The sequence below is a fragment of the Neurospora tetrasperma genome (genome assembly GCF_000213175.1).
Source record: "Neurospora tetrasperma FGSC 2508 unplaced genomic scaffold NEUTE1scaffold_3, whole genome shotgun sequence".
NCBI lineage: Eukaryota > Fungi > Ascomycota > Sordariomycetes > Sordariales > Sordariaceae > Neurospora > Neurospora tetrasperma.
This window is the reverse complement of record NW_009799101.1, coordinates 3933171-3958175: the sequence shown is the minus strand read 5'-3', so window position 1 is coordinate 3958175 and position 25005 is coordinate 3933171. Positions and strand designations below refer to the sequence as shown.

Sequence of the window (25005 nt, the reverse complement as noted above, 5' to 3'; positions counted from 1 at the left end):
ATTACATAACTGAAGAGGAGTAGTTGATGATGTTGAGTGTGCGAGGGGTGTCTAAGGGCGGGATGTGGTGTATGTGTGTGTGTGTGTGTGTGTGTGTGGATAGAAGGGATGCGATGCGATGCATGGGTCAAAGGAGTTTGAAACGTGCTGCTGGCTGGCTTATGTGTGTTATTTTGTCCCGCCACCCTAAACTTTTTTCTTTTCTTTTGCGTTCCATCTTTTTTTTGGTCTCCATTGTCGTCAAAATTTTTATATCTTCGGGGTCTTCCTTCCTACATGCTTTTATCAGTTTATCGTTGATATATCCGTGATCAGAATGGAGTTTGTGCTCTCTGGCTTGTTAAAGAACCTAAACACCCTCAGCGGTTTAGAGGTCTTGGGGAATAAAAAAAAGCGATGGACAAACACCTTGTCGTTACATACATATATGCACGGCGTCGCGTGGTAAAAGCACACTTTTCCAAGGAAAACAGCCCGCAACTGATGGAGACAAAAGAAAAAAAAGAAAGGGAAGGGATTGAAAATGACGGGACTTGCCAACTTCTCCTTGGCGCTTCCTCTCTATCCACCTCATCACCATACCCTAGCGAAACCAGCTATGTTCTGGTGTTTGCCTTCGACTTTGGGTCTTTTCTGTTTTCCCTTTTTTGGTTGTATACTAGTAGTCCTTTAGCGCTTACATTACACCCGTGTGGTTTATACTTTTACGTTGTAACTTTGTTTGGCTTCATTTACACTGGCGAAAATGGTGTCAGGGAAGAGAAGCAATCCATTTACGGAGTACTTCAGTGAGTAGTTGATACAAAATGAGTCTTGGTTTCATCTCATTCATTTACTCTTTTTGAGCTTGAAACTCTACACACGCGGTATCTCTGATTCAACTTGTAGGCCAAGGTCATGAAAGTCATCAGTTTTTATAGCTAGACTTCGTCCTATGATAATGGCAACGCTGTTTTGGGCTCATATGCGTATGTCTGCGTGTGTGTGTGTAAATACTGTATGCCATGCCGCGTATCTTATCCCCAATCTTACCATCTTGCGATCTTTTATTCCATCCCAACGTAATGATATAGAAGCCAACGCAATGATCCCCCATCCGTACCCATTCCTAAGCTGTTTGTTGCGCTGTTGCGTCTGTGTCCCGGGACGTAGTCCAGACTGAAACCAGACTAATAATGATAATTTCCCCAAATGATGAGTTCCTCTTCCCGAGAGACCAATACGATGATAAAATCCCCCAAACACCCGTAAATCATAGCCGTCAGTCACCCCGCGCCGTAGCATATACCCCAAGTTCCCCAATTAATGAAAGAAAAGATAGGCCCCCCAAAAGAAGCACGCGTGTCGCTGCTCGTAAATCGAAACCGCGGTATCAAGCAAAAACCTTCTTCAGCGCCGTCCTCGAATATACCTCGCCGGTCACCAAGTCCTTCACTTGCCCCTCCGCCAGCCCCGCCTTGGCCGCATACTCATCCAGCTTTGCCTGTCCGTATACGCGCCCGTTCGGCAACAGCAGCAAGTCATTATCCAGATGGCTCTTGCTGTGGTGCGCATAGGGGACGTTCTTGGCCAAATCGTTCAGCTCGATCGAGCAGATCGGGCATACTGTGCTAGTCATGCTCGTCTGGCTATGCCCGGGCTGTGAGGAGGAAGTCGTCTTTTGCGTGCCGTGGCAGGCGGGCGTCTTGAGGGCCGATAAGCCTGAGGACAGGGCTGTGTGCAGCAAGGGAAAAGTGGGCAGGCCTAACAGCTTGTTATGTGCTTCTACGAAAGAGGTGGCGAGCTTGGTCCACCGGTCCGGACTGTACCAGGCGGCGTATTTGGGTGGGAGGTTCTTGTCGGTGGGTCGGTGGGCGAGAAGGGCGGCCATTTCGCGGACTTCGTCGGGGTATTGCTCTTGGAAGGGGGCAATGTATTTCTTTGCGTGAGTGATAGCTTCAACGGATTTGGATGGGGTGTTGATGCGGAGGAGCTCGATGTATTGTTGGCAGCGAAGGAGAAATTCGAGGTTGGACTGGGGGATAGAGGATGAGGTTAGCGGTATGGGGATTGACGAAGAGAACGAGGATGTAGTGTCGGCCTACCTGTAACTTTCGAAGCTCTTTCTTGTTGTCATTGCACCAAGCCAACGCCTCGGTGACGCTGCCATTCTCGAGAGACTCGCGGATCTTGCTCATTGTCAGGAATGTTTCCACGTCTACCAAGTCGTACATCTCCCGCTCGTTTGCCAGGGCCTGGGCAGAAGTGTTGTATCCGTGCCGTAGCATGTAGTCGACCAGCAGTCGATCCAGACGTTTCCTGGACCAAGCCTCGTATTTAACATCTTCAACCGAGTGCATGTCCGAGAGCTCGCGCAGATGCGCCACACGAGCATCAAGCTGCTTATAAAGCCTGGTTTCCTCGTTGGCGTACATTGACAGCTTGCGCTTCATGCCGCGCATCTTGGCAATCATGGTATCGAGGTTCTTGACGACATCTTCGGGCGATGTCTTGCCGTCGAGGGATCCTTTCGCTGTTTCTTTCAGGAGCTTGTTGAGGGTTGTTGACTCTTTCTCGACGGTGAAGTGAGCAGATCGGAAGTTCTTGCGGAGGAGTTCATACGGGAGGCGGAGCAATGGCTGGTCCTACAGGTGAGGTTGAACAGAAAATTAGTCGATGGCGATCGAATACGGTGATTCAAGGGGGGGTAAAGGAGCACCTTACCAGTAGTAGATGGTTGTCGTGGTTTATCTTTGAGGCTTCATGATCTGCCATCTTGGCAAGGCAAAAAGACACGGGCGGACCGCCAAGATGGTGTTCCGGGGAAAGTTGGAGTTCAAAAGTCCGGAGGTATCGCTATGATCGGAGTACCAAAAAGACAAGACGGGATGAAAGAAGGGGTGGTCAAGTACGTTTGGTTGATACACGGCGATCTAGGATGCCGGATAAGGTCAGTGATGGGATGGAGATGGACCTTGACGGCCATGGAGCCGGCCTGCTTTCCAGTGTTAGTCCCGTGGGACAGACCGGGAGCGGGTACCCCACTGATGTCAGCACCTATTCATTGGCTGCCCCACTACCCCACCCTACAAGCAATTACACTAGTACTTATAGTTTTCTGCACAAGTTGCATAAAGTCCTGACTAGCTACTATCACGAACTAGCGACAAAGACAGACAATGAAACAACCAATATTCGCTATTTGTTTATGTGTATATGTGCTAGAAAAGGTTTTTGGGATGTTTGAAGCCTCAATCAAGGGAGTATAGGTCCTCAGGTTCTGCTGGGTGAGCGTTGGAGGGGCTGGTGGTGATGTGATACAGTTTAGGACGGTCATGTAGATGATAGGCCTCAACTGATGATTTCCTCATGCCGTTGGCTTTTCAATGATGACGCGTTTACGTACCTACGTAACCTAGTAGAAGGTTAATACAGATGGTTGCCTGGCATGGTAGCTTTTGAAATATCCACGACGGCTTGGTGAACTCGGAAGGCTGCCATCTTTTCCATGCTGCTTTGAAGCCTGTCCACGGAGGGAGTGATGTTGATGGAGGGTCAGATGCTAGTGCTCGTGATTACAGTCGCCCAGATCATGTGCCGACCTGTCTCACACTGTCATCTTAGAGGCCTCAACGGAATTACGTGAAAAGGAGAAGTTGGTGATCGCGGCCGGACTTGGGGTGTGATTAAGTCGTTGCATTCACGATAATCAACGGGCCTTTGCAGTCAGGCACGGGGTTTTCCTGTGCATCGGAACCTGTAGCAAGAAGGCAACGGATTTCCATATCATGCCCCGGCACGCACATCCCAAAGATGTGTGCCTTTGCCTTCAAGATAGCCACACACTCATGGTCAAGTGGAAAAGGCACTCAGGCAAATGGGATAATTGGGGTTGTATTATTTGGGCGCACGTGCCTGGAATGGGATTAGGAGGCCGCACATGTGCTACCCGGCAGAGTCCTCGACGCCTCCAAGGTGCCACGCTCACACTTTCCATGATTTGACATGTTATGTGTCCCAAACAAGATGCACATTGTCGAGAATGCCCTCAAAGAGGTGTGAAGAGTGGTGAGAACAAAGCGGAAGATGAGGGTACAGTATGCGGCCAGGCTACACTACACTACTAAAAAAACAGTGGGGACAAGGGGAGTCAGGTTGACCGGGGAATGGGCATTCGGGCATTCACCATTCATTGAAGCATTGCGCATGGTCCGTGCACCAAAAGGTGTGCCTCTAGTCTTTCTTATACAAGCCGGCGGCTCGACCTCCTTCGCTGCCTCTCGCTCAGCTCACATGACTTTCTCCAGATCAACTTCGAAAAAGAGGCTTTGCTAAGCCCGGCGAACGCAAGATTCAGGAACTGAGTTTCTTTCAATAACCGGTACGTTTTCTAACATAAAGTCGACTGATGAATACCTCTCTCTTGGTGCCCAAGTTTCTTTTTTTTGGCGTTGTTGTTGGTGTTTGTTTCCTTGAAGGAAGCGTTGGATGGGTCCAAGTCCTGATTGACGCAGTCACGAGTTTTGCACATGACCTCGACCACCTCGTAAGAATCCCCAGCGTCCCGACCACCAAAACCTCTAGTCAAGGTATTTGCTTCACAATTCCATATGCCTTTCCCCATCAACACGAATGGAGTCCTGGCTCGTTGATGAACGCTCTTCAACTTGCTGTCAAGTCTTGACAGACTTTTGTTGATCTCCCGAACTATGCGACCGGCGACAGTCTTTTCTTTTGTTTACAAAGTCGGAAGGCGACATGGATCGGGAGAACATCATCAATTCCATAAGCCATCAGGTCCTTCATCGACTCCACATGCCGCATCACGAACATAGATGCAGCTTCATATAGGGCTTGCACGTCGTTTTCGAACGGTCCATGGCGGCCACCTACACTCAACTCTCTTCACAGCGGGGCCAGTATCAGCGTAGCGACGCGTTAATTATGTCGCATGGGAACCGAGCCACCGTCTGGAGTTCTGCTCAAGGCCCATCATTATCACGACACATATGTCAAGCAAGTGCTTGTCAATCAACTCTACTATTTGGATCGTGAAGGTGTTACCTAACTACTGCTTGGTTGGTTCTCCAAGTTGTTGGTCCTGAACTTGGGGTTGAGATGAGGCAACAGCAGCACGCAAATTGACCCGTGGGTTCCGTTGACTATTGTTACTGACTATGAGGTCTCAGCATCGTGCTTTCCTTCTCAGAGATCTAAAATGGCTGCTCCCGTTGCTATGGAGCATCCCGACCTCACAGACCTTTCCAACGCCCCAGGACAGAAGCGAAAGCGCGCATCCGAGTCCGCTTCGCCCGATTCTCGCAGAAACAAGCGCGGTGTTCCACCGGCGACAATGGCGGTCCCTGAGCCAGAGGCATTCCTGGAGAATGCTGTCAGCATCGCCCAAGCAGCCCATGATCATGTCAGCGCCGACGATTTCAATGCGCTGGCCCAGGCTGCCTCGGATCACACAGACACGGCCGATGCGAACAGCGCTACTAACACTGCCGCCGCCGCCCTCAACATGTATCCCACTCTTCATGTTCCCCCACCCACTGAGGAGACTTTTGCGCCTCCGCCGCCAGGACCAGAGATGCAGCACCACCACGAGAATGCCTATCACAACCCGTCTCCCGTCCAAGAGCCAGACGGACTGCCGCCTATGACCCCCCAGACATCTCTTCCACCGGCCAACGGTGTACAGCCTGAACCGCCAAAGTGGGGAACGCATCTCCCACCCAAGCCGGCCGTTGGCAGTGAAGAGTGGCACAAGATGAGGAAAGACAACCACAAAGAAGGTAGGTACTCGGCACCAACTGACCAGATCAGAATTTTGGTTAACCAAGACAACAGTGGAGAGACGACGTCGCGAGACTATCAACGAAGGCATAAATGAGCTTGCAAAGATTGTTCCCGGATGCGAGAAGAATAAGGGCTCCATCCTTCAGCGCGCTGTTCAGTTCATCACTCAGCTGAAGGAGAATGAAACGCAGAACATTGAAAAATGGACATTGGAGAAACTGCTCACGGAGCAGGCCATCCAGGAACTAAGTCAGTCCAACGACAAGCTTAAACAAGAGGTAGATCGGCTATATCGGGAGAAGGAGATGTGGAAGAGCATTGCCGAGTCAGCCGGTTTACAGCCTCCTCAACCAAAAGAGGAACCAGAGGGCAGTAGCTAGCTGGATGTTACTGAGAAGTTCTTTTAATTCTTGCTCAGGCTATTCTCTTCCTGAGAAATTATTTGGCGTTCTTAGATTCTCGTGGGAGTGGACCTCATGTACAGCGTCACTCTTGATTATTTACCATATTCTGAGCTTCGACATTAGTGTTTGGAAACATTATAACAACAGCACAACATTCTTGTATGGTGGTAGTTTTGCAGGTTATACGCGAAGCCATTCAGCAGGTTCCATGAAATACTCTTGGATCAACAGATTGATGATGGCATCTGACCTTACGTGGAGCTGTGAGTGTACTGTGTATGTGTGGAGGAAGCTTGGGTCCAGGACGGAGTGAGGTCCCCAGATTCCAGCGGGGTTCAGCGGGACTCGGCGGGGTCAAAGTCAGTTATCTGATAGGCTGGAGATGACGCAGCATGTTGACTGATACATATCTAGCTAGGATGTTGTGATATGGCGCCGATAACGCGACTTTTGTCTACTACAGTACTACCTATTTACGAGATGAGAATAATGGAGATCAATCACAGAGTAACGGAAAAGGATACAGCGAGAAGACCCTTGGTATGGGGTATCTGCAGTCGGCGGCACAGAGATTAAGGTGCGGCGGTGCAACGGGTCAAAGGACGGAGCGATTACACTTCTTCATTGGCGTGGTCGGAAGCTTGTCCTCGTCCCTCACCATGTACGATGATCTCGGGATATTTTGCCCCTGTTAAGCGATAGCTGATAGTCGGGTACGAGACGTTGGGTCGTTCCATGTACGTAAACACTTTGTCTCCTGCCCGTGTTGGCAAGGCGGCGGCCAGGGCGGCTGTAAGTTGAAAGTCTAAGTACTCTAGAACAGACCTTGAGATTTCGATCAGCTAATTATCTCCAATTGATGTACGTACATCCTACCTATGTGTCCCCAATGCTGTCTTGACGTCTGTCCTGTATCGGCTTCCCCGCTTTCCATATCTCATGTGGTGGCATGGGGCTTCTTATACAAATAATAGCCACTTTACTTCCTCCCTGTTTTACTTCATCGTTCCTTTCCTTTCTAGCCTATTGAAGTGAGTGGCGTTTCTTCCGCTTCTCCGAATCACCTGCAGGTATCAGCTGAGGACCTTCAATTCACTTCTCCAAATCTCACAATTCACTTCACTTTGTATTACTTCTGTAAGTCCCAATCCCTCTTTCTGTTTGTTGCTGAAAATTGGTTGTAATCCCCCCAAGTTCATCAACTTACACAACACTCCAAGTAATCACAGGTTAGTCAGTGCGGACTTGAAGCTGGGGATTGGGTGTAAGAAACCATCTCAGACGAACACGCCAGCATAACATAACAGTGACACCACATGGCCTCCAGACTTCTTCGGAGCAGCTATAGCGGCAGCCTACGTGCCGTTTCTACTGCTTCGACGGTTCGACGTGCGGCCGTTTCCGCAGTACACCAGTTCTCTAACCGTCGCCAGTTTACTGCCTCTAGCAGCAAGATGGCATCATCATTCTACAAGGACTGGGAGCCAGAGGGTCCCACGGTCAAGACCGAGATTCCGGGCCCCAAAGCCAAGGAGGCCATCAAGGAGCTTGATGAGGTCTTTGACACTCGGAGCTTGAACATGCTCACTGATTACCATAAGAGCGTGGGCAACTACATTGCCGATCCTGATGGCAATGTCTTGCTTGATGTGTAAGTGACTATGACTCCCAGACCAAGAATACAACATACTAATCATATCCCCTTCTTCTACCCAACAGCTACGCTCAAATTGCCTCCATCCCCATCGGCTACAACAACCCCGTCCTGCACGACGCCGCCCTCAGTTCCGACATGGTCAACAGCATCATTAACCGCCCCGCCCTCGGCAACTTCCCGCCCACCGACTGGGCCTCGGTGCTCAAGACGGGCATCCTCAAGGTCGCGCCCAAGGGGCTCAACCAAGTCTTCACCGCCATGGCCGGCTCCGACGCCAACGAAACCGCCTACAAAGCCGCCTTCATGTGGCGCCGGCAAAAGGAGCGCGGCGGCCCCCAGGTGGAATTCACCGCCGAAGAAATGGAGTCCGCCATGATCAACCAATCGCCCGGCGCTTCCTCCTTGTCCATCCTCTCCTTCAAGTCCGCCTTTCACGGCCGCTTGTTCGGTTCGCTGTCGACTACCCGCTCCAAGCCCATCCACAAGCTGGATATCCCCGCTTTCGACTGGCCGCAGGCGACTTTCCCGCTGCTCAAGTACCCCCTCGAGGAGCACGCCGAAGAGAACGCGGCCGCCGAGCAGGCCGCGCTGGACGAAGTCGAGCACCTGATCAAGACCTACCACATCCCGCCCGCGGCGGTCATGGTTGAGCCGATCCAGTCCGAGGGCGGCGACAACCACGCCTCGCCCGCCTTTTTTAGGGGTCTGCGCGCCATCACCAAGAAGCACGGCGTCCTGCTGATCGTGGACGAAGTCCAGACGGGCGTCGGCGCTACAGGAAAGTTCTGGGCGCACGAGCACTGGGACCTGCAAGATCCTCCCGACATGGTGACCTTTTCCAAGAAGGCCCAGACGGCCGGTTACTACTTTGGCAACCCGGAGCTGCGCCCCAACAAGCCTTACAGACAGTTCAACACGTGGATGGGCGACCCGGCCAGGGCGTTGCTTTTCAAGGCCATCATTGGCGAGATTGAACGGTTGGGACTAGTGGAGCATACGGCTCGAGTGGGTGACTATCTGTACGGCAAGCTGGAAGGACTGGCGCAGAAGTATCCGGGCCAGTTTGCGAATCTGAGAGGTAAAGGACAGGGAACGTTCATTGCGTTTGATAGCCCGCGCAGAGACGAGTTTCTGGCGAGGGCGAAGAAGTTTGGGGTGAATATTGGCGGCAGTGGACAGAGCGCGGTTAGGTTGAGGCCCATGTTGATTTTCGAGGAGAAGCATGCGGATATTTTGGTGGATGCTTTGGAGAAGATTGTCAAGTCATTTCAATAAATGACGAGGAAATGATGGTTCTGGTTGATGGGACTTGAGGGGCTTGTATGATGCCCGCCGGAAAACAGAATGGCAGGAGGAATCCCATTTCTCGGAGCGGGAGTTTAAAATGAAATCGAACTGACCAATCATCTCTGTGCACATGGTATAATGGAAATGATGAGCATGACTCCCTTCGACGATATGCTTCAAACATCATGCGATCAACATCCACATATGCCATGGATGTCTTCTCGTCGTGAAAGAAGAGGATAACTCTGTGTCGTGAAGGCGTGAAGGCTCATCTATAATATACATATCCATACGACAATGCTAGCATCAACTCATAAACGCTATCCTACATAAGATACAAACGCTACCCAGCCGGTCTCTGCCATGCAACTCCGTTGTCGCTCATGCCAATGTTCAATCTATGCAATCCATTTGTATCACTCATCCTTCCACCCATATCATATCAAGATCGTATGCATCATGTCCATATACACCACAAAGGAAGCTCTTAAAAACCGCCACCCTCGAAACTTCAGCCCCTCTTACAACACATGGCCATAAAGCCCCGACTCGAACCCGCCATGAGCTAATCCATCAGCCTCAAAAGCGGTGGACGCCTTCTCAATCTTCTCCAACTGCTTCTGCGAGGGAGCCTTGTCGCCCAGCTTCTTGACCAGCTCTTTGGTGATATTCTCCACCTCGCTATCCAAATCGAGCCATCCCCTCAGGAACTTGCCGACATCCGTGTTCTCAACGTTACCCCTGATTTTCTCGGTGCCGGGGCCGCCAGAGCTGTAGATGTTTACGTCCACGGCGCTGTGGCCGTGCGTGCTCCAGCCCACACGGGCGCGGACACTGACCATGCGGGCAAAAAGCTGGATGGCCAGGGCGGGGTTGCTGGCAATCGAGTTAAGCTCGACCTCGGAGGCGTCCTTGATGTTGAGGTGCTTGACAACGAGCTCGTCATTGATCCAGCGGAGGAGCGACTCTTCCTTGTCGCCGGTTTCGGCAATGTGCTTGAGGAGGAGGGCGGTGAGGAACTCAGATGAGGCGTTGGCGCGAGCGAGGACGGTGGGGTGCCAGTTGTAGACGGGAAGTTCACTGGGCGCCTCTGTTTATGGTGTTAGTTACTGTCATAAGCAGGAGGAGAAGAAAAGGGGAGGTATGAACATACGCCAAGCAGTGGACAGACCACCAGTTTCGTGATCGCTGGTGGCAACCAAAATGGTCTCAGTGTCCGACTTCTCAATGAAGTCAAGGACAGACTTGAAAGTCTTGTCGTACTCAAGCACCTCACGAACCTGAGCAGCAGGATCGTTGATGTGACCGGCATGGTCGATTCTGCTACCCTCAATCATGAGGAAGAAACCCTTGTCGCTGTCCTTGGTAGCCTCCTCAAGCGCCGCCAGAGCCGTGGCAGCCATCTCGCTCAGACTAGGGTACACATCCGCCATGTTGCGGCGGTCGATCTCGAAGGGAACATCTGTGGTCGCAAACAGACCCAACTGGGGCAAGGAAACGTTCTTGCCCAAGCCAAGGGAATCGAAGCCGGCGCGATCACTAACGTAGTTCCATCCATACTCCTCCTGGGCGAGCTTAGTAACATCGATGTCATCCTGTCTGCAGCTGCCCGGAGTTCCCCTGGGCAAGAAGTGGCACCTGCCGCCGCCCAGCATGAGATCGACAACGCGACCGAGGGGTCCATGACCGACCTCATGTAGCGCAATCTCATCGCCCTGCATGCGATGGAAGACGTGAGCGGCGAAGCAAGCAGGAGTGGCGTCCGTGATATCGGTCGTCACGACCAAGCCGGTGTAGTATCCAGCACGCTTGGCAGCTTCGAGGACGGTACCGCATGGTGTGTGATCGGGAAGCATCGAGATAGCCCCATTGTAGCTCTTCAGGCCGCAGGAGAAGGCAGTGGCACCGGCAGCAGAGTCCGTCACCAAGCTGTTGCTCGAGCGCGTGCGGGAGGTACCCCAAAAGTGACGGTCGAGGGTGAGGGTATCGTCGATAGGCAAGTCCTGGGTGAGCTGGCGGAAGGAGCGCGTAAGAGAGAGCGAAGCGGGTCCCATGCCATCGGATACCATGAAGACCAAGTTGCGCTTGCCGCCGGACGGAGAACCGTGCTTCTTGTCGCCGGCTACAGAGGAGGAGTCAGAGACTGCGGCCGGCGAGATCGACGAGTGTTGGGTGGAGTTACTGTGCTGGATCACCACGGCCAAAACGATGACGGCGGCGGTAGCCAGAAGGGCCCAGGTGAAGAGCGCAAGCTCGCGCCATCGTGACCTGGGAGCGGCATTGTCGTTCTCGCGATCGGGAGACTGGTCAGAGGCCAACAACGGCGTGCGTTCCGGAGACGGCGCCTGTGCGGTGGAATCCACCCCCGGTTAACCCTCTTCTTGTAAAAGGTAGAGAAGGCGCTTTCACTTACCATTGTGGTGTAGAGAGAGATCGATATGATGGTTTGCGATCAGTTCAGCAGAAGAGATCACAGTCAATCTTTGGGCTGGGACTTCTTCCTATACCGAGCTTTCAGTTGCGTAGACAGAAAGGGAAGAGAGGGGGAAAGAAACCTCCGATGCGGAAAGATGGGACGAAAAAGAGAGACGGGACTGAAACCGACCTGACTTGGACCGGCGGCGCGTGCCTGTCTGTGCCCGCCGTCTCGTTGTCTCCGTCACGGTGGGCGGGTGACGTGGTGCACCTTTCCTACAAGGTAAAGCGCTGGCGGCGACTGTTTGAGCACCTCTTTGGCTATCTCCAGGCAGGGGTCGTAGCAGGACGTCCTCGCATCTGACTGGACGAGACGTTACTTATTAACGCACACTGGACACCTCACAGCGGTCAGGACGCAGCGCGGGCAGCGGCGATAGGGCTGCATCGGGTGCGGCAGGAGCCCATGATTCGTCCGCCTGACCACTGAAAGCAACCCTGTCTGTTGGTTCCCTATCGTTACGGCATAGGTCAATTCAACCATTCATGTTACTGTAGCACAGGCATCTTAGACTCCCGGCATTCACACAGAGAACTACCTCTAGTGTACAGCACTGCAGTATCACAGGAACTCCAACACCAACAACCAACCCTTCACGACACCAACACTCAGCACGCTCAACACATTCAAACAAATCCAAATCAATGTCTTCCATCACGCGGCAATCCCTCCTCAAAGCCTCTGAATCCTTTTGCACTGCCTTCGCCTCCCAATCTCCTCCCTCCGAGATCCTTACCAAGCACTTCACCCAAAACAGCAATGACATCATAGTCTTCGAGCACGGTCTGCCTCGCTTGGCGCCCTTTCTGGGCCGCGAATACAAGGGCAAAGACGGATTTCTGGAGTACTTCAATACCATTGGGGAGCAATTGAGTTATAAGGACATGCGATTTTCCGATTACATTGTGGATGCCGAGGTGCGCAAGGTGTCGGTAAGGGGAGAGGCAGTGTTCACCAACAAAAAGACGGGACAGAGCTGGGACGAGGTGTTTAGATATGTCTTGGAGTTTGACGAGGATGCGAGGGTGAAAACGTATGAAATTTGGGCTGACTCGGGGGCTGCGTATCTGGCTAGTCGGGGAGAGTTGTCTTGAGCATGCTGCGTGTTTCGAGTTGGGAGACTGTCGCAGAACTATTTGAGTTTCAAAGGGTTATTGAACATAACTGTTGCTCTGGCTCGTATTGAGGTAAACAACGCTATGCTTTGATTTTATCAAGACATCAACCTCTAACTAGACTCAATAACTAAAAAAGAAGGAATACAGGCTAGTATTCCAAGGTATCAAGAACCGAGCAGCATTTAACCTTCCAGACGCCCTATCTTTCCGTACAAGGCCTAACCATACTACCATGACCAAGGAATTGCTTACAACTAACCCAACCGCTCGTATCATCAGATAAACAAATCTCGAAGAATCTCGAGATATTTGCAGTGAAGTAAACCAGCAAACAACAAAAAAAGGGTGCAAGAGAAATCTCAGTGCTCCGCGATTGCCTCGCTCCTTAAACCCGAATACCGCACGTACAACCGGTCCTTGAAGTGAGCATGCTTGATACCCTTGGGCCTGCTTTGAGCAAAATGCTCAATAGCCGCCTCCGGTGTATAACCGCATCGCTCAACGAGGTAACAGACAAGGAAAAATCCCGTTCTGTTGAAGCCATAGTGGCAATGGACTCCAATATAATACTCTTCTCCCCAGTTCTCTCTCTTCGCCCGCTCCTTCTGCTCGTCACGGACCTTGTCGACAAGCTCAATGAAGCCCTTGATCTCCGCATCCGTAGGCGGGACCTTGGAAACCGTCGGGAACTTGTGGTAGTGTATTCCTCCCTTCTCGAGACCCTGAGGGTTGTACACCGGGTTATCATGCGAAATGTCAATGACATCCTTAATGACCCCACCCCATTTCTTGACAAATTCCGAAGGACTGTGATCTTCGTCAACCTCGCGCAAGGTCTTGATGGCACGGAAGATGCCTCCAATAGGTTCAGAAACAGGCTCTACTGCCTGCCACTTCTGAAGATTCTTGACATCCCACTTGCCATCACGAGAAAGGTACTGCAGTTGCCAGCCCAGGTCAAGACGACCAGTGATATGCACAACCATAAAATCTGATATCAATCCCGCTAGGATGCGGGCTGTTGACGGCGTGTATAGTAAAGCGTGCGTGGCCGGCTTGCCCATGATGATGGAGCGCACAACCTTTTTGCGGTGGAGAGACAAGGACGGTAGACTCGCTGCCTGCTCAGTAGGTGTCACCGGATCGTCCGCTCCTTCCTCTGGTTCAGCCACCTGTGTGCGGTGTACTGGCTTTTGATCCGCGCTTTCTCGAGTATTTTCCTCTCCTTGCCCCAAACTTGTCAAAGCATCAATCTTGGACGCCGCTGCGTTGATATCTACCGGCGCTGCCGAGTCAGCAAGAACTGAGGTGCCGGGTGAAATCGTGTCTGGTGTCGTTTTGACTTCTTGCAGGAAGTCACGGATCTTGGCAATTTCCTGGGGAGGGGTGACTCTATCATCTTCTCCTCCCACTAAGAAAACCGGCACATTCAGCTTTTCCCAGGTTTCTTTCGAAGGTAGGCCGCCCTTAGCAACCCCTTTGACATGAGTCGGTAGACAACCCCAAGCCATACGACGCCAGACTGACGTGATAGCTTGGTTGTTGTATAAGTCTTGAAGCCGCTTTGCTTCGGGGTCGGCATCGGCGCCAACGAACCTCCTAACGCTCGCACTTTGGCTTCCGCCTCGCTTGTCCCACGCTCTCCAAAGGTTAAAGATGATTTCAGGGACCCAAAGCAATGCCGTAAGAACCATAATTTGCTTCTGGGATAGAAGACCTGAGGTGGGGCAGACCGCGATCAAGCCAGCGACGTGATCATGCAGTTGAGTCCGGGGTGGTGGTCTCGGACTCGCCAGTAGTGCAGCAAGAGAGGCACCCATGCTGTGACCAATCAGCACTACGCCCTGGCCGTCCTCCTTCTCACGGTAATCCTCGATGATGGTCTCCAGGAGCTCTACCAGGGCATCTGTGGTGTATGCTTCCCATTGTCGGACTGAAAACTCGGATCTCCCGCACCCTGGAAGATCAATAGCCAAGCAGGACGCAATCGAAGTCAGGCTGGTGAGCAACGGGTGAAACTGGGCTACTGAGCCACCAAGTCCATGGATGAAAACGAGTAGTGGTATCGGCGCCGGCGACTTTGGAAGACGGTCGGCCTGTTGGTGGCGCCGATAGAAGATACGCAGGCCGGGATAGGTAAACCTCGACGTGGTGTATGTTTTGATCTCGCTGTTTCTGTCTAGAAGTGGTGGATCCGTGGCCACGGGATCTGTGGGAGGTGTTGTCAGTGAGTACCTTCAGGTTCTGAGGAGCCATACTGGCCATGATTCAGTCGGATGGGGATGGTTGTACAAACCATATGGGGAAGCCATCTGCAGCCAACACTGACGCCCGGATAAGCTGCCAGGTCAGCGAATTAGGAAGAGTCACTATGGACTACGAGTCAGTTAGCCTGATACATGGCCAAGGATGGGGAACGATGAAGATCGATGTGAAGGCGTACATGAACCACAATATTTAAGACCGGTGGATGCGTGGCTAAGACGATACGGTGAAAAATGGTTAGAGTAGAGCAGAGAGATAAGATGGACAAGAGATGGCCGGGGTCTGGGTAGGTTAATATAATTTATGAATCGGCAGGACGAGTATGACGTGTGCGAGCAGAGTAGATGAAGAAGCAGCGTCCCGTAAATGTCACCCGTGCCGTGGTGAAGATTGCAGTTGGTTTTTTTCGTTTTTCGAGTTCCACGACTTGAAGAAGCGAACCGTGAGTCAATCAGCCTGCCGCGCGGGACCAGGGACCTCGGTCGGTCATGGAAGGGCCTTTCGACATGGTTCCAATTCTTCCATGTTGGTGGAAAGTACCTACTCACCTCTCTGCCTCTCTCTCTGACTTGTGCTGCAGTGACGATATGTGGTTGTGCGCTTTCCCAGTTACACGAGGAGGAAGCAAGAGATTTCAATTTGATATGACTAGGAAAGTTTTGAGGGTTGTATAAGTAAAAGCAGCAGGAGTTGGAGAACTGGACGGAAGGAAGGTTGCATGGAAACGATTGTAATCATTCAAGTTTGATTTCAGTCGCGTTTTGCACCCAGTAGAATGAGGACCGTGGAATATAGGGCGTATCTCCTTGCGTTATAGTGGAGGCAGGTACTGCTTTGAGTCCATGTCAGAGTGTTAACATCACCTACTGTATCTAGCGGGGTCAACGATCGCCATCCCATAAAATGTGGATGAAAGTCGGCCTCTTACGTTCTTTGTAGGCCTTCAATTGCCGACACCGGGCAGCTACCTCTAGTTACCTAGAGTTTATCGGGAAAACTGGCCGGGTATACCAGGTGATTTCTTGGAATCGGTGCAGACACATTCTGGTTTCCCTACTACTGTACCATCCATAGTACTTACTAGACAATGACAGCTTCGTCGATGCTCGTCTGGTCAGATCCTTCTATCCCACGGGCATCAAAGTTTTGGTTGCTTGTCGACATGTGCGTTGGAGACATCAGGGCAGAGTCCCGATGCACGTCACTTCCTCCTTCAGGCCGGGCGGGAATGTCTGACGTGCGTGCTCCACAACCTGAGAACCGAGACCGCCTGCCCTCCCCTGCACGGGCACCTAGCACCGAGCGGCCTTGCTCTTGGCATTCGTTTGAACAACTCCCTGCGCTGGCAGCGACACATCCAACCGGCTCTAGCCGTTTTACCCCTGGGCTGCCCTGGAATGGAACGAACCCACCAGAAGGCCGATCCTGTGATGCGCTAGCAACCCGAGACAATGGATCCCGAGCTCCGTTGACGGCGGCCCAGTCAGTCGTGTGCATGACATTGAGGTGATTTCCAACCGGCTGTTCCCGACCCACCATGCCCGTCTAGATTACCGACTCTCGTCCCTTTCCTCCTTCCATTTATTCCTTTGCTCCTGATCCAACAACACTTTGTTCCCCGTCAATCCAACAGTCGCGAACGAATCGTCCCAGCGCCCATCCAGAACCCCGCGATCCCCTCGAAGCTGTTTACCCCCAAAGTCCGCCTCCAAGACTTGTGACAGCTCGGGCAGCAACAAAGCCCCCATTTTCGACACCATGGCCACCCCTGGCCGTTTGACCTTCCTATATCCTCAGCTGTTCCGCACAGGAGCTCTCTGGTCCGAGCCCGCCGCGGCTCGTGTCGCCCGAAAGCCTCGTCGTCATGTCGTTCCTCTCTCTTCTCAGCCGTCATGCTGCGCGCATACCGCTTCGGCTCCTTTCTCCAGCTCCGCCTCCCGGAGGCAAGCCGCCTTTGTAAAATACGGAAAGGCCGTAGAACCGCAGCCATTACATGACGAGACACCAACAACGTCTTCGGACCCAAAACCAAGCGCCGACCCGAATCCCAATGCTGCCCCGGCAGAGAAGCAGCAGTCTGAAAAGAGCGAGCCAACAACACCAACAGAAGGCGTCCCCGATGCGCCAAAGGCAGCCCCAAGCTCCGGGGGAACCCCTGAACAACCACCCACAGCAGCCGCCGCGAGAACGGGCTCAGATCCGACGGCAGACAAAAAGAGTACCACGCCTATGGAAACCATTCTCTACATGGAACCGCCTCCCTCCGACAACACCACGCGCCTCCTGACTGACTCTGACAACGGCAACGGCCGACCACCGCACCTGCAGCCGCCTCCCTACGTCCACCACTTCGACAGCTACTCGCTCGTTAAACAGCTCTCGGCCGGCGGCTACACGCTCACGCAAGCCATCACGGCCATGAAAGCCGTTCGTGGTCTACTAGCGTCGAATCTAGACGTGGCGCAAGCCGGGTTAGTGAGCAAGAGCGACGTGGAGAACGAGACGTACCTGTTTCGCGCGGCGTGCTCAGAGCTGAGCACCGAGGTCAAGAACAACCGGCGGGTGGCGGACGAGCAGTTACGACAGCAGCGCACGCACCTGCTTCATGAGGTGGACATACTCACGCAGAGGCTCAACCAGGAGCTGTTGACGCTGAACGATAACGTGCGCGGCATGTTCAATGATCGGAAAATGGCAGTCAGGGAGGAGCAGAAGGCCGTTGAAAGTCGGGTACGTCTTCCAAACCTCTGTATATCCTAGACCGGGAACCAAATTATCCCCAAACTAACATTTGCTTGTGCGCGCCAACAGATCCAACAAATAAACTACAAAATTTCCGTCATGCTCAACAGCGACGCCCGATCCGACATCGAAGCCCTGCGCTGGGTTCTTATTCGCCGGTCCGTGGTAGGAATATTGTTTATGGCGGTCGCTACCCTCGGCACCCTGCGCTACGCCACTTATGTGAACCACGAGCGACAGAGAGAGGCCGATAGAAAGAAGCGAGAAGCTGAGGAGGCCAGGAGGCATGATGGCACAAGGGACGTTGCGCCGGCGCCGTTCGCGGCGGAAATTCTTGCGGCGAATTAGAAGTAGACGCTTCTTTTTGGATTCCGATCATGGCCGCATTGTTATAGACACATTGGAGGAAGCGACAGGAGCAGGGTTCAAGGACGCAATGACGGCGGTTTATACCAGGTTGGGGGCTGTTCTCTCCTGTTGTCAAGCCGTGAGAAGCAAGGGGCACTAGAGAACAGAGGGTTAGGGTCAGATAAGAAGATACCCAAGTAAACAATCGAAAGAAAGGGGGGCTCAACTCGAGCCAGCCCCTGTTTCCCATTTCATCTAAAACCAGATCCCAAAATTTCCCTTTTCTCGCCAAGCGAGACTCTTGATCAACAGTCCACATGCAAGTGTATTACAACGTCCTATACCGTCTATATATATATACTCTTCCCCAAATCCAAAACGAACCCTTCCACACTTCTTCACCATCCTCTTCAACCACCAAAGTTCATCTTCAAAGCAATAGTCGGCGCCTGCTCCTCGTCCGCCTCACTTCTCCTCCCTCCGGCACCTACATGTGCACCACCACCACCACCCATTCCTCCCGATCGTCCACTCTTGATAACCTCCTCCATAAACGCCCTCTGGCCCTCACTCATCGCGCCCACCACCGCCCTAAAAGCAGTCTGATCGGCGCTCGCCAACTCCAGTAGCCTTGCACTCGTCTCGCGGTATACATCATCTTTAGCTCCCTCTGTCGCCGCGCGCGAGAGCAAAGTCGGCACAACGAGGGCCATGGCAATGGATGCGCCTTGGCCTCCGTCCTGCGACGATCCTCTGGCAACCACGGCAGTGAACTGCACGAGGGTTTGGGCGATGAGCGAACGAGCTTGTTCCGGGTCCTCGGGAGAGGTGTTGGTCACGAAGGCGATGAGGCGCGGGAGGAGGTGGCGGGAGATAGAGTGATCGGCTGAGGTGGGTTGGTTGTTGGCGTTGGTATTGAGGAGGAGGGAGCGGGTGCAGTTTGCGGCTATTTTGGCGGTCTAGAGTTGGCCGTGTTAGTATATGGAAAGGCCAATGGGGTTTGGGAGCGAGTAAACACTTACCATCCGGTCAGTTAGACAGTCTACGAGCTCGTCTAGGAACTTGGCTACCAGCGGTTCGCTGGCTGGCAGGTGGTTTTTGCCGCCGGTGAAGAGGATGGTGATGGCCAGGAGACAGTTCTTGACGCAGGTCAAGGACGTCGGGGCTTCGCGCTTCTGAGCGTGGAGATAGATGGACAGGAAGCGGCGCAAACATCCCAGCAGCTGAACGTCCGTGGGCGAATTACCCTCGTCATCATCTCCGCCGTCTCTCCTAGAACCGGTCATGCCGTTGATAAAGCGTTTGAGTGTCGACAGATTTTGGGGGACAATGACCTCCTGGCATGATGGTGTGGCAAGAATGGTCGCAAAGATGTGCAGGATACAGGCGTGTAGATCCGTCTTGATTATGGATGGGAACACCTCCGCGGCATCGACCAGTGCGTTGAGCGATGTCTTGACGAGAAGGATCGCTTCCTCTGTCATCTGGTGGCGCACGGGCTGTTGGGTCTCACTGAGGTTGGGCAACAGTCCGGAGAGGACCAAGACGATGATCCGAGTGAGCTCAAAGAGCTGCTCAATGTCATCAGACAACTCACTGTTCTCGGGGTCGTCAGCCTGCTTTCTGGCTGCTGGATGTGCCACACATAGGGCACGCGCAATCTCAACGATAACGCCCTGCACATCAAGACCTTCGGTGAGTACGAGACGGTCCAGCAGATCCATCGTCTCGGAGAAGATGGCATCGCGATAAATGGCATGGCCAGATACGCTTGGGTGAAGGATCTTCTTAAGAGCGCGGAGAATCTCCAGTGTTTGTTCTCGGGTAGCGAGAGACTCGCTCTGGCCTGGTCTCGTGGCGAGCGCTTCAAACGCGATACCAAACAAGACAAAGAAGAACGCAACAGGCTCATCGCGGTAGTTGATATCTGCCCCCTTTGAGCTGCTGTTGGTGGTAGGTCCTGACAGCTCCTTGCCATCGAGGGCATCAAAGACGAACTCGCTGTCCTGTTCAATGAGGCTGGCGATAGCGTCTACTAACTTCAACCAAGACTCCTGGTAGAACTTGAGCAACGTCTCACGGTTCAGCGCTGCGTAGACAGTGTCCAAGCTTCCAGAAAGCGATGGAGGGCCAAGCGTCATGGAAATATCCGGCTCGAACCGAAGCCGAGCAAATTCGCGTAGCGACTCGAGCCAAAGAGGAGTCAAGGTACCAATATGAGGCTTGAGAACATCCAGTAGGTACTTTTGTTCAGAGCTGGCGACTTGGAGCTCGGCCCAGGCGGCGAAGACGGACATCTTGACCATAACCTGTGCGTTTGAGCTGAGTCCCTTAAGGTCACCGATGCCAGCATTATCCTCATCCTTTGCAAAGTTCTCTAGCGAGCTCACTAGCGTCTTCAGAATTCTACCCATCCTGTCTACGTCAGTGACAATGCCCGTTGCGATGAAGCTTGCACAAACATCGACGGCTTCCGAGGCCAGTTCGGGTGACGAGTCCGCGGCAAAAGCGGGCGTAAGAGCGGAACTGATTTGCGCTTGGTACTGCTCAAGCAGCATGGCCTCCTCAAAGTCTGGGTCTGGAATCTTGCCAAACATTTTGAGAACAGCGCCAATGATCTTCAAGCCCCAGATTCTCTGGTCCAAGACACCTGATGTGGACGCCGAGAACGCCATGCGGACGACATCAGCAACCTTGTTCTGAAGGGCTGCCTGCGCAGCAGATTCGCCATGAGTTGCGACATCTTTGGTAACCAAAATGAAGATATCGTTCAGGCAGTCCATGGCGAAGGTAGTGACCTGCCACTTCAGGGGCTCCACATCCGAGCCGCTCGGCGTGTCTTTGTCGTCCTTGGCGCCTCCTCCAGCAGCGGCGAAGCCAGCTACCTCCTCATCCTGCAAGTCAATGCCTCCCCCAGACCTCCCGATGTTCGTGGTTGCCTGCGCGGAGGCCTTCGGTCTGGTCATCTTCAAGACATGCTGGAAGCGCGCAAGCCAAGCGGCTGTATCCGAAAGACAGGTCTGGCGGAGCCAGTTTCTGATAAGGTTGCGCATTCCGTCATGACTCGGCGAGGCATCGAGAACCAACCACAGATGATCCTCGAAGCCTTGCTCGGCTGCTTTGATGACATCGTACGAGTTCCTCTTCATGAGGTTGTAAAGACTGTCCACGGCCACATCCCGGAGGGCGGCATGATCGGACTTGATGTATCGCTGAAGAGTCCTGACGTAGTCGATGAAGTCCATGTAGCCCGGAGCATACAATGTCAGATGTTCCATGCAAGCGAGACTTGCCCGCTGAATCTCAAGATCCTCTTCTTGCTGGAAATACCCAACAAGAGTTAGGATCAGCTCCCTAGACTTCGCAGAGTCTTGTAGATCTGGACCAAGGACATTGATGAGCGCATCAACGCAGCGAGCAATCGCAGCCGACGAAGAGAGGTCAGCCTCCAAGTTCATGGTGATCGGGGAAGCTAGTTCAGGGTTATGCGTATCCGAGACGTAGAGCTTGGCCAACATTCCCAGTGTGCTGGACACGAAACTGGAGAAGCCGAGTCCAGCAGCATCTGATACGCGTGCTATAGCCTCCAAAGCCCAGTAATGGACAGTCGGGTGCGGATCGTTGCACAGAGACATGAGGATGTTAAGAATCGTCTTCAAATGATACCCAGCCGCCATGCTGCCAATCTTGGTCTGGATGCACCCAAGAGCCATGGCGCAGCCCGCTCTGGCGCTAGGTTCTCGGTTGACAACAATAGTATCAACAAGGAACTTGATCTCTTGATTCGTGAATGCGTTGCCACAAGCGCTGCAAAGTCTGGCGATTGCCTCGTAAGCAATGCTACGGACGTACTGATCGGGGTCAAGTACGAAATCTCTCAGTAGCTCCTGTAGAAGTTTCTCTACGGCCACGTTTGTGATGTCGCCTGGTGACGACTTGGTCTCCTTGCAAGCCACGCGGAGAGTAGACAGAAGTGCCGTAACCACGTTGACATCAACAGCAGCCTTGCGGCCAGTTTCCCGCTGAAGGGAGCCAGCCCTTATGAAGGTCGTGATTTGCTCCAAGGCACTCTCCTGCACCTTAGATGGGGTCAAGGGGAAGACAAAGGCAAACAACTGGATAGCCATGTTAACCACCTCGGTGGCAGCAGGATCAGGAAGTCCCGGGTTATCCGAGTTACCGATGTACAGAAGACAAGCGTCGTTCTCCAGGGTGCCGCATACGGGAGAAAGAAGCAGCCTCTCGATGCACTCCTCCGGTTCGTACTCTTGTTGGGTGCTGTCTGAGCCGTTGGTCTGCTGTCCCGGGAGGCTTCTTGTCGCAAAGCCCCTAACAAGACTGGTCACTCCAAACCCTGAATTGTCGCCCACCTCCCAAATGGAGTCGAAGGTACCTGCGGCGTTCGCGATGGAAGTGCTGAGGGAGCTCGGTGTATAGTTATCCGGGTCGGCAAAGAGAGAGATGGCGAGAGTCAAAAGGTTGGACTGCAGGAGAGCTTCAGTGGCGCCAGCAGGGCTAACGTTCACGAGCTTCGTATAGCACTGAAGGACTCTGCGTCGTACCATAACCTCCAGATCCTGGAGTTGCAAGGCTGGAGTCAGCCTCTCGCTTATATCATCCGATGTCTTCTTCGCTGGTAGTGTCTTGAGAAATGCAGTAGTACTCTGCAACATCGTAGCGATTCTCTTACACACGTCCACAGTCAAGAGGCGACTGTTGAACTGAAGGAACGCTAGGATAGACCCAAGCGCACATTCCCTGACATGTGTGAGGAACGAGGCATTGAGCAGATTCCTATGAACCGCCATGCTATCCTTTGCCAGAACCTTGGGCAGCGCATTCTTCCAGAGTAAAAGCAGCTGCGAGAGATGAATCTTGACGAAGTTGGGACCAAGAGACATTAATCCGCCTATCAAGGTCCAGGCAACTTGGATCTGGGTGCTTGCAACCCGTAGTTCCGAAGTTCCACTTGACTTGAGCAAGTTTGTAGCCATGGTCAGAACACGACTGTTGATCTCGACCGACCCATAGAGCGGGCGTTGCGGGCTTGCGCTGAGCCCGGCAGCGAGGCCGTGAGCGAAACCAATGCACCTGCGAGGGGAATTTCTACCCGTCCCAAGAAGGCTCAGTTCTCTGCTCAAGCTGTTCATGCAAACTGACAAACAGGGAAGAAGCTGTTGCGGGCAGGCCAACACAAAATTCTTCATACAGGCCGCGGCGTATACCTGAACGGTATAGCTAGGGTGCTGGAGAACTTGAAGCAGGCCATCGCGACATCCCTCTGAGAAGTCGGTCACCGCTGTGCCCAAACTGGAGATCAGCGAGGACAGAGCACTCAGTGAGACAACCAATGTGTGTTTGGATGGCTCCGGCTTTTCCTTGAGCGCCTGAGGATAGTTCTTGAGGATATCGTTGACGATAGCTTTAGCGGCCGTGATTTGCCCCGATTCACCCAGGATCCTTTTTCCTAATATGTCCTGGATTATGGTATCAACCATGCGCCGCGAAATGAGTAAGCGGTACCGGTTGTTGAGAATGTTGTTATGGCCCAAGAAGTCAGCTGTGAGGATCTCGAGAATGCGAAGATAGTTGACTTCTACAGTCTTTTCTCCTAGCTTCTGGAGAACGTTTCCGATACAAATCGCGATGGCAGCCCTTGCCTTGTTGGTGGTCGAAATGCGGACGTATTGGGTGGACAAAGTTTTGAGTATATCGGCCAGCGACAAGGTCAAATCTTGGGGTCTCTGGGTTGGAGCAGGGCTTTCGGGCCGTGAGGGAACCTCCTCGTCATCTTGAAGACCCCCCATTGTTGACTGTCTCTTGATCGCCTTGGACTTGGATTTCTTGACCAGGGGCAGCGGTGCCTCGCCAATGGCTGACTCAGAGTAACCCCCGACCAGCGCTTGGGCAAAGCAGTCCGCTGCTGCCGATCGCGCGTTTGATGAGGGATTGTCGAAAGTCTTGAACAAGGTCGATTTGAGCTTGTCGAAGTCGGTCGAGTTCTTGAAATAGGGGGTATACTGCACAAGCGACCGTAGGCATCGGCAAGCTGCCACGACGACCAGTGAGCCTTTGTCTCCAGAGGCATGGTTTCTCCCCTGCTTCCATATATCTCTCGCAACATTCTCGTCCATGCTCCCCTGTATCATGGTGACAATCTTCCCGAAAGCGGTCAGGACAGCTGCACGAAGCCCTGCGTGGCTCGAAGCTGCTTTCAGTAGCTTCAAGAGCGCCGAACATACTAGCTGGTGCAATCCAATGGCGCTGTCACCAGCCGAGCCGTATATATCTCCCAAGCAAGCCACGGCAGCATGTTTCGTCCGTATCTCACCCTCCGTCTTCAATTTCCCACTCGAGATGATGCCGACCAGCTCGTTAACAGTTTCGAACAGGAGCTTCCTATCGCCCTTGTCGAACACGTGCGCAAGAGACCGCCCCAGCGCGTTTCGTATGACTCTTGTTGGCGATGGCGAGGTGAGATTCAGGACCTTGAAGGCTTCCTTTTTTATGTAGAACTGCTGCGCGGTGCAGTCATCTGGTTCGAGCGTCAGGACATGCCTGCTAAGTGCCGAGACGGACGTCAGGAGGAACAGTTCCTGCTGCTCGGCGGGGAGCGCTTGAAGCTTGGCAAGATCGAGCTCGGGATTCGTCGTAGCGTGGGATGTCAGTGTGTTCGTGATGCCGTTGCGCTCGCCATTGGTGGCGTCAGCTGGTGTGGATGACATGATTAGGTGCCGGTCGAGGGCTCTGTTGTTGCGAATTCGACGGCGAAATTAGGTGTATATAGCTGTACTGTATGTAGTCAGATCTAAGAAACTCGGCTGGTCTGTAAAAAGGTCGAAGCTAGCATCGTCAGGCAACGTGGTCTAGAATAGGACTGTCTGAAGCTCGTTAAGGCCAAGGTGTCAGTCGCAACGAAGTGGAAGA

General features: G+C 53.0%; 7 protein-coding genes across 7 annotated transcripts; 3 read left to right on the top strand and 4 right to left on the bottom strand.

The window, feature by feature from the left end:
* Positions 1–1308: 1308 nt before the first annotated feature.
* Positions 1309–2754, bottom strand: NEUTE1DRAFT_122510 (uncharacterized protein; the record flags this gene model as incomplete). Its single annotated transcript, XM_009852990.1, has 3 exons — positions 1309–2014; positions 2085–2624; positions 2704–2754. The coding sequence occupies 3 exons, from the start codon at positions 2752–2754 to the stop codon at positions 1373–1375; spliced, it is 1233 nt and encodes a 410-aa protein (XP_009851292.1).
* Positions 2755–5197: 2443 nt separating this feature from the next.
* Positions 5198–6417, top strand: NEUTE1DRAFT_122509 (uncharacterized protein; the record flags this gene model as incomplete). Its single annotated transcript, XM_009852989.1, has 2 exons — positions 5198–5777; positions 5833–6417. The coding sequence occupies 2 exons, from the start codon at positions 5198–5200 to the stop codon at positions 6159–6161; spliced, it is 909 nt and encodes a 302-aa protein (XP_009851291.1).
* Positions 6418–7908: 1491 nt separating this feature from the next.
* NEUTE1DRAFT_82595 (repressible alkaline phosphatase precursor) lies at positions 7909–11632 on the bottom strand (the record flags this gene model as incomplete). The annotated part of the gene is made up of 3 exons (XM_009852988.1): positions 7909–10219; positions 10283–11474; positions 11543–11632. 3 exons carry the CDS (start codon positions 11543–11545, stop codon positions 9651–9653), a joined length of 1764 nt encoding a protein of 587 aa, XP_009851290.1.
* A 617-nt stretch (positions 11633–12249) lies between these two features.
* Positions 12250–12749, top strand: NEUTE1DRAFT_82594 (uncharacterized protein; the record flags this gene model as incomplete). The annotated part of the gene is made up of 1 exon (XM_009852987.1): positions 12250–12749. The coding sequence occupies one exon, from the start codon at positions 12250–12252 to the stop codon at positions 12697–12699; it is 450 nt and encodes a 149-aa protein (XP_009851289.1).
* Positions 12750–12791: 42 nt separating this feature from the next.
* On the bottom strand, positions 12792–14979 carry NEUTE1DRAFT_122506 (uncharacterized protein; the record flags this gene model as incomplete). The annotated part of the gene is made up of 2 exons (XM_009852986.1): positions 12792–14680; positions 14778–14979. The coding sequence occupies 2 exons, from the start codon at positions 14977–14979 to the stop codon at positions 13083–13085; spliced, it is 1800 nt and encodes a 599-aa protein (XP_009851288.1).
* Positions 14980–16746: 1767 nt separating this feature from the next.
* Positions 16747–18164, top strand: NEUTE1DRAFT_146655 (uncharacterized protein; the record flags this gene model as incomplete). The annotated part of the gene is made up of 2 exons (XM_009852985.1): positions 16747–17718; positions 17800–18164. The coding sequence occupies 2 exons, from the start codon at positions 16747–16749 to the stop codon at positions 18076–18078; spliced, it is 1251 nt and encodes a 416-aa protein (XP_009851287.1).
* A 199-nt stretch (positions 18165–18363) lies between these two features.
* On the bottom strand, positions 18364–24803 carry NEUTE1DRAFT_82583 (uncharacterized protein; the record flags this gene model as incomplete). Its single annotated transcript, XM_009852984.1, has 2 exons — positions 18364–19037; positions 19101–24803. The coding sequence occupies 2 exons, from the start codon at positions 24801–24803 to the stop codon at positions 18489–18491; spliced, it is 6252 nt and encodes a 2083-aa protein (XP_009851286.1).
* Between the last annotated feature and the right edge of the window lie 202 nt (positions 24804–25005).